The 9,143-nt window shown below is 43.3% G+C and overlaps 1 protein-coding gene across 4 annotated transcripts in view; it reads left to right on the forward strand.

Moving 5' to 3' along the window:
• The window catches only part of LOC137278641 (repulsive guidance molecule A-like), a 34,613-nt gene extending 26,205 nt beyond the window's left edge, over positions 1-8,408 (forward strand). For all 4 annotated transcript variants that reach the window (XM_067811131.1, XM_067811130.1, XM_067811128.1 and 1 more), the window contains 2 exons: positions 106-590; positions 5,380-8,408. In XM_067811131.1, coding sequence (XP_067667232.1) covers positions 106-590; positions 5,380-6,087 — 1,193 coding nt within the window. In that variant the 3' untranslated portion in view covers positions 6,088-8,408. The remainder of the gene's footprint in view (positions 1-105; positions 591-5,379) is intronic.
• The last annotated feature ends 735 nt before the right edge of the window (positions 8,409-9,143 follow it).

Genomic DNA, 9,143 nt, shown 5'->3' on the forward strand with positions numbered 1-9,143 from the left:
GTTAAAGAAGTAGGTTACCCCTTGCACGACATCGCGGCCGTCGGACGCTCCGATATAAACTTATAATATGACATTGTTTAATTGTGGTGTGGTTTTGTGTTGTAGAAGGGTTTCCAAGCAGCTCAGGGTGCAATGTGGACAGATGTTGGATGAGCTACCAAAGAGCCACAGATATCCTCGGTCCACCAGAACCGTTGAAGAACGATGACCGGTGCAGTGCCCTCAGGACATACATGAATTGTATCAAGTCAACGGCACGAGGGTGTCAGGGCGATATTCGATTTTATAGTGTCCGAAATGGAGTGAACAAACAAATGGAATCGTATAATTGTACGGAGTTTGGGCCGACAGTGGACCCCGATAAACATACTCCTGTCCGGCCAACTATACCGGAGGTGTGTACCTACCAAGGAAAGAAGGTGTATAGACAGTGTGGCCTATTCGGGGATCCTCACATCAGGACGTTCTATGACGAGTACCAAACTTGCAAAGTGAAGGGAGCATGGCCCCTTGTCAATAACAAGTACTTAACAGTCCAAGTTACAAACGATCCCGTGACGGGACACAATGGAGCTACCGCCACAAGCAAGGTTGGTATTGAAACTAATGTATTATGTTTACACACACACTCAAACCCTGACACTGAAATATATTCCCCCAATCTTTCCCTCATTTTGCCCCCTTCACCAGTTTAGCTTGACCCAGAAGGCCTGTGTTGGTTGTGGCAAGCAGCACCTCCCAGACCCCTCTGTAAACAATACATTCTCTTTTGTTCACGGTAAAATACCACACATGCTCCTTCTAAAGCCGCTTAGCTGTGACTTGATGAAGATATATAATGACAGAACATTACTTTAGGACATGTTAGGTATCGGCGGTGACAGAGGGATGCGCTAAGAAACACGTGAACATGCAACAAAGTAGCGAGAGCGTCGCGAGGAGTTGTGGTCTCGCAATCAATATGTCCGCCATGTTGGCTGGAGCATTCGGGTCAATAACACTCGCTGCTTCATTCTTAGTAGACGGGAGCGAAAAGAGGGGCCAGGGGCACCAGGGGAACACGTTAGCTTGCTAGAGTAAATAGGTTTTTGGGAGATGGTGGTGTACCTTCTCTCCGGCCCTCTGTACTTGTCTCCAAGCGAGCTCAAAACAAACACGAGAAAGAGAAGGCTATTGGCCCCCTAACCTAAGTTTGCCTGACCCCCTCGCGCCATATTTAAGTCAATTTTATCGCTACGTAAATTCCCATGAATTTTATTCGTTTTAATGTCGTTGATAATTTATAATACTCGCATTTTCAGTTTCATATTTATTATAGTATTGTTCATAATTAAATTAGGAAATGATTTCTTATATTTGTAAAAGTCAATGTACATCTTACTGCCACTCATGTGAGTACAATACATTTTGGAGATAAAATTCAAGTGCATGTTTCCTAAATATTTCAAACGCAATGGAGTTACCTCGGGTTATTATGAGGCATTAGTTATCTCAAACAAATACATGTTTACACGATTAAGGCTCTAATTACATGCGATGACTATCTACTAATTGCCTTATTTCTGTTTCTTTTGTCCGCACGAAAAGCCGTAATCAGCAAGTGTATAAAGTACCACATCGCTGTCTATAATGCATTGTCATTCCAGTTTGCACCTATGTAATTCCGAGTGAAAATAGGAGTTGCTATTAGGCTTAATTAGGCCCTACTCGCCTAGTCCCCGACAAGTCAATTCAGCCTAATAACGTCCTAATAGAAGGGGACGAAACTGGCTAAAGATTGTTTGACTTGGAGATCCATATAATTACAGGACTGCCCAAGGCTTGATTAGATATTGAATAGGAATTTTATGTTTTTGCATACTTTGGGCAATAAATAACCCACGATTATTTTTATTTTACTGAAATGGAATAATGACAGTACACCGGAATTACATTTTACATAAGTAACGTTCAGCATAACGATTATTGTGGTATGATTAAGGAATATGAACTGTTATTGAATACTGTATGATGAGAACTATTGGTGATGGTATAGTAAATGGGGTCGGTAGTTTCAGAATTACTGTTTTTGAAGAGGTGAACTTTTGCCAGGTCGAGTGTTCGGAAAATCACATGACTACAAGGTTGGTGATTCATGTCTGTCCTGCACATGCCAACCCTAATGTTTTAAAACTCTTTCCACACAGTGCTTGACAATGACAGATAGGCTAGCCTCTGTGGTGACGCTACTATTTCCGTGAGATTAACTTTTATTGGAAATGTAACCAATTTTTAAGCGACCATCAGTCTTGTAGATCCATGCACGAGTGATATATATATTGGCTAGTTTTTGAGTCTAGGTAGATGTTTTTATCAGTGATTGTGGTATAACCATTGTTGATAATGAAGTTGCTATACCCACATCATTCAGTTTCGACAATATCACCCCACCCAACCCTCAAACAGCACACACCTCAACGCTCCCTACTCACCCCAACCCTGACAAGAAGAACAAAACAAAAACCCTCCTCGCGCGCACGCACGCACACAGACAGACAGACAAGATATACACCCACAAACTCGCAGGTATTTTACCTGAAACAAGTCACACATGATACTATACAAATCAAAACAAGATAGACACACATACGCGCGGGCGCATACGCACGCCCCTCTCACCCCCCCTCACACACACACACACACACACACACACACGTACGTACCAGCGTTGAAGTACACGTACTTCTAGCGTATGCATGTACGTTGAAGAATAATTGATGGCAGTCACATAATGGCCTGACAGGTGTGTTTGAGTGTGAGTAGCTAAGGACACGATCCCCACTGGAGTTACCCCTGCTGATGTTGTATGGTTATCCGGAGGGCGGAGGACTCCCACTGACTAGATCTACCTGTTCGTTTGCTTGTGTGTAGGTCTTCCCATTAGTACATGAGTATAAGTCGATGTATGATCCGCAACACTATTGTAGCAGCCTATACAAGTGTCATGGATGCTTTAACTGTGTTCCCCACCAACATATAGTAGCCGGGGACTCGTTATACTGTCCTCATTTGTCACAGAATATTGTGAGTCTGGTTAGGAAAGCGTTTCAGCGAGTCTCTCAGTTTAGGAGGTTGCCTTTGTTACTGACCACGTGACCTATATATTGGCGTCTATAGAATACTGCTAAGGAATTGTCATCGGATTCATCCGATGTGTACTGCCGTCGCAACATGTCAGGGAATGGTTTGTGGTGCAATGGTCGAGGAAGGCAGGGCCACCGGGATCTACCTACCCACAGATCAAGCATATTTTGACCGAACCATCTACTGTACACGGACATATGTGCACCTGTCTTGCTGTTTTTCTAACCATCCTACCAGGTTACTAGACATTCGTCTTTTTACCAATCCATCCGTCTTCTAATCATATACTTAACACCTGTGCACCTATCTACCCATCCTTCTAGCCACTTATCTGTTTACTTCACATCTATCCCTTTGTTCTACCCTTCCCCTAATCTGTTTTGAAACACGGTTCCACCATCTGCATTAAAACACCCAACACATACTAAATATAGGAGAAATACGAGCGGCTGTGACGACTTGGACAAAGACGTGTGGAATGCTGGGATATTTGCATTCCGAATTAAAGGTGCGAGAAGCCATGTTGAGGATTTATGTAGGTATCCCAGATGACACCTGTCAGACCGTCACTGCGTAACGCACTGCAAGGAATCGTCCACGCTCTACTCTCAAGTCGCGGACCGCTCTTATTTTTGTGGTGTTATTCATGTTAACAGCTATAGCGAAATTGCTGTTTGATGTCTTACCACGTTTCGAAGGCTTTGGGGTTTATCCTATTAATTGGGTTTCGGAAATGTAGACTGTTTCGACAGTTTTTCAGATTAACGTTCTTTCGGTGTGAGATATTGTACAGAATTGCAAATTGGGGTATGGTACAAAGAGGATTGTGTAATAACGTACACTTTAAGCGAACGAATATTTATGTTGTGTTCAAAAGTGTCTACTTCAATGAAAGAAATACATGGTTCCGCCTAAATAAGACAACCCTTCACTCGGCGAATTCCAAGATGGCGTAAAACCAAACAAGAGATTTGGACGTGTGAGCGGGTACAAGAGTTTAACACCAACCTGGCATGTACACGAAAACCGGTGCTGTGAGATCGGCCCCAGCGCTATGTAGGTAATTACATCGGCTTTAGCCGTGGACCGAGAGCAGGCACACATCTCCAGTGAGCAACTCAGTGAGGGCACTATTCATCACCATCACGCTTTCTGCTACGTTTCAATGAACGTTGGAATTTGTAGTTATGGCTTGACACCGTCGGCCAGTCGCAGTGACGTACACGGTGTTTACAGTTAAAGTAACATCGGCTCCTTTTCCTACGCGCCCCTGTCTTCTGCTCTCCTTACGAAATGTCATGGACTATTTTCAGAGGAACTTACATTTGCAAGACGTTTATGAAGACGTCGAGGGCTTGCTTTGTATGTACACTAACGTGAAGTATGTCAAGTTGGTCGATTGTGCTGCGTCGCGATGTTTCGTGAGAACAACATGCGTAAATGTAAACAAATTGAGATTAAATAGAGACAGACTCAGCAAGACGTAATTTCTTTGAGTGAATCCTGCCAATATAAAGTTCCCAGTATAGGAAATCGATGCAATGTTTACATTGAATGGAATATGGGACCAATACTCGAGTGACCCCATTTGTTCATAGTATGGCCATAATCCCGTGCTATGTGTTCACCACGCCGAGTCTACTCTTCAAAGTCCGTCAGTGTGAGGCCTGACTAACTGGTCTGCCAATATTGACTTCCATGAAACCATGTCATGTTAACTGTGATTACTTGTGCAACGTAAAACAAAACTACATGTTCACTGTGGGTATTAACGCCACGTTTTTTGTCAACTGGATAGAACGTTTACTTGTAAAATCATGCAGCCAATGGTTCGAACCTAGCCGCAAGTCGTTAAAGTTGCTACTTGTTTTTCTGTCAGCTGCTCGTTACAAGGGGTGAAATGACACTGAGTGGGCTATCCGGATAGTTCCTGTGGGCAAACACTATAGGTCTCTCTCTCGCGCGCACGCACGCACGCACTGGCCTGTGCTTACGATGTTGCCCCTGATATATTGGTGTGTAGGGTTCAGGTAAACAGTTTAAGCATGGATCACGTGGTCGGGCCACTAATTCTCAATGCCTGTATGCTAACTTCGGTATACTTAAATGTCCATTTCATGGACACATCTAACAGATTCATGCTGATGTCACCCGACAAAGGACGTGTCATGTATTGTTTTCGGAGGTCTTGCACATATTTATGACTTGAATAGAGGTGTCGTGCTTAAACTGAACTTGTTTCTCTGTCTTTTTCAGCTAACTGTGATAATCAAAAAGAAGCCCGAATGTACATCAGACAACTTCCTTATGTACCAAGCTCAGACGGACTCCCTCCCAGGGTCGTTCTACGACGGGAAGACCCACTACGGCCAGCACAAGAGCGTGGAGCTGGTGGAGGTTGACCCGTTCAAGCACGTGGAGATACACATTCATTACATCGAAACTACCCTAGTACTGCGACAGATTGGACGCTATTTCACATTCGCCATTCGAATGCCCGAGGAAATTGCAAATAATAGTGTTTCGTTTGATAATCTGCAACTATGTGTTAGCGGGTGTCCCGAAAGGGAGAGAATCAACTACCAGGAATTCCTGGCTCTACGGAAGGATAGAATTGACTCTCTGTCTGAAAGTGAAAAATCCTTCATGTCGAGAGAACAGGCTGAAGGTATATGTCGAGATTCCAATGTTGTGGATTTTTACTTCGACTCTTGTGTGTTTGACCTGATGACTACAGGGGACAAGAACTTCACTATGGCGGCTGTGAGCGCCCTGCAGGACGTGGTCAAACTAGACCCATCAGCGGTCAGGTTCTCGGCCAACAGGACCTCTTTAGACAAATACGACGACCAGTACGGTAATAGTGGTGTTTCAAGGACTAGGACCCCTTGTGACTATTCATTGCTTGTGACAGTGACCGTATTCCTGTGTATGTTATTTTGTCATGAGCATGTTCCAGTATGAGCGAATGAGCGAGTGTAGACGACTTTCAAGACTAAACCATTACATTTCTGGGGTATTGTGTTGCTGCCTGCGGCAGGGTGGCTCCCGGGGCTGACGCCTCTACTCCTACCAACGCCTGGCCCTTGAAGGTCACATTGCACCTTTGTTGATTCCAGTGGTGCGGTGTGTGTGTCATGATCCGGTTTGACCATCACATAGTGGACAAGGATACGTCGTGGAGGGAGTTGATAGCAGTATACACTTCAGTCTCGTGTTCTCATTGTAACCTTCTGAGCTCAGATGTGTCCAGTAACTGGTCGCCACTATGGGAAGTAACCTATGTTTCCCGGCATTACTTGGCAAGGTTTACGGCCAAATCTACCCTGTTATATTTAGTCTTGTTACAGTAGTCTTATCTCAAGGGTATATATCTTGTTCACCTTCATCAAGCCCCGTGTTCTATTGTGATGTAATCCAACTGAAACGTCCACAACCAAAACTAATATCTGTGAACTCTGAACAAGCTTCGCTTGATACCATTTTCAAAAGTATGGCGGGTTTCCAATCGTTCAGCGAGGTTCGTGATAGTTTTGACATACCACGTGGAAAATTGTCTAAACCAAAATGGAATATTGAATTAAATCTCCCTGGTATGCTCCCCCCCCCTCCCCCCGGATTCGACCCCCTCCACTTCTCTCTTGACAGAGCATCCAGGCACTCAGTCAACACGCAATGCACTCCCGATGCGTCTATTTTTGGCAAGACACAAAATCAATCTGAATGTGATTATGTGGTGCCGTGATCGGTATTTTTGCAGTTGGAATTATTCATAAATATTTTGACCATCTCTGTTCAAAGACTTGCCATTTTCGCTGACGGCAGTCTTCAAAGCAAAATCTCTTCCTTGATATGGGGATTGTGCGAGGATGAAGATGACAATAGTTATTTCCGTATCGCTGACGTAATCGTCATATCAGATATGGGGGGAGGGGCATTGTACTTTGAATTCACCGTGGATGAGGCCTTGTCAACACGCGTGTGGAGGAAAATACAAATACGTTTTGATCTTAAATGTGCCTCATTCCTTCTGAGTGTCCCTGAAACAAAGCTTTCAAACCCAGCCATACTATCAGGGAAATAATGTGGACACATGGACACTTCTTAAAGGCACCCCACAGGGGTTTTGTAGTCTCTGATTCGCCAGTTAAACCAGTTCCGAGTAGTATCCTAGTAGTTGGTCCAGAATGGTGTATTTGAATCTGATGGCGCACCTCCCATTTGGAAGCAGGCTTGTCATATCTGAGCTCACTTGGTGGTTGTTCATACATCATTGTATCCGTTACGCCAGTGGTGTATGTATATAATATATTATGTATGAATAGGTAAGATGCGTTGTGACCTCATACTCGAATCCTTAAAGGATCGACATCAAGTACCCCACATCAAGAACCCCACATCATACCTCAGTTAACACAATCATTGGTTGAGGGAGGGGGGTTGGGATATTGTGGCCAGTTTTTACGTGACGTTATAGACCCGTATGCACGTTTTGTTATGGTTCTTAATATGAATAGGCCCCCTTAAGAAGTAATATTCTTTTGACCTACTTACCTATCTTGTAAGAAAATAATTGCTACTGCAAATGTAGCTTTTTTAACCACACCACTATTGATAGACGGATCTCTGTTTCGAGCAGGGCTCAGATTAAGTTTACAGAAATTGACGTACACTGTGTACAATGAAGGGAAAGTGTAGGGATATATTTGTTTGAATGGATATCAGTAAACGTAAACATATGTAAACGTTTGAATTTGAAAATTGATTTTATATATTTGGATTTGTGCATCGTGTATATGATCTCTTTTAAATCTCTTACAATGGTCTGTTGTCACTGTTTGATAAACATGTATATCGTATGGATAAGGTTTTGCGTTGACTGACGGCACCAGACACGTCCGTCTGTGATACAACAAAGCAATAGACGTTATTGACCGATTAACCAGCCCCTACAAGCAATACATAATGTTATGAATGGTTGATGTACAAGGAGCTTATTTATTTGTTATTTTGTTGTCTACAAGTTCACGTAAGAATTGGTCATGGATTATTGGTACACATTGTGATAAGGTAGACAAACTGTGCAAAACTCGTTTGTTGGCAAGTCCCATAATATGTAACAGTCGGGCATTAACAGTGGGGAACCTCTACTGCTCTTCTGGGAGGGGGAGGGAAGATTGCTGGGAGGGGTTTGTAAATTATGTCTGAGTTCTAATGGTCCGAACTCTTGCCTCGGTATACACAAGAGGTGGGACTACAATTTGAAGTAAACACTATGAATGTTGTGAACTTGTTTTTCATCTTTTTCCACCGAAATGCGATACGGTTGCCTGTTCCATGCTTGAGCGCATTTCTCCATTGAGGACAGACGACGGAGCGAGCACAGACCTCTTTACAACATCTACACATTGTGTGAGCCACGTTCCAGGCGGTGTAAAACATGGGCATTAAGGAACATCCCCAACATCAAATGCCGTTCAAAGGTTTCGTATTAAACACATCTGAATGACATTGAATACCAGACTACACATCCACTTCCACTTGTCTATGGGATGGAGTTTGTGGCCAGTCTTCTTTTAGCATCTCAACTCTAAGAGTCTTATGTTCATACACTGGGCGGTCTGTGTTATTGCAACTAATGATTGTACATGTGTTACCAGCTACAGAGCGTATCGATGTTTATATCAACCAACTGTACGCTCAGGTATTTACATCAACCGGTTGTACAGGTGTTAACATCAGCCACTTGTGCAGGTGTTAACATTAACCAATTGTACAGGTGTTTAAACGACCGATTGCACAGGCGTTAACATCAACCGAACGTACAGGTGTCAACATCAACCAATTGTTCAAGTGTTAACATCAACCGATTGTACAGGTGTTAACTGCATTCATAAAATGTGTTTTTCTCGGTATCTGCATCGTACTGAGATGAGACGTTCGCTGATGTATGTTTTGTAGGTACTCGGATCTGTATATATGTGTTTGACTCATTCATCTGTTTGGTCAAACATGTTAAC

Source organism: Haliotis asinina, chromosome 3 (genome assembly GCF_037392515.1).
Source record: "Haliotis asinina isolate JCU_RB_2024 chromosome 3, JCU_Hal_asi_v2, whole genome shotgun sequence".
Taxonomy (NCBI): domain Eukaryota; kingdom Metazoa; phylum Mollusca; class Gastropoda; order Lepetellida; family Haliotidae; genus Haliotis; species Haliotis asinina.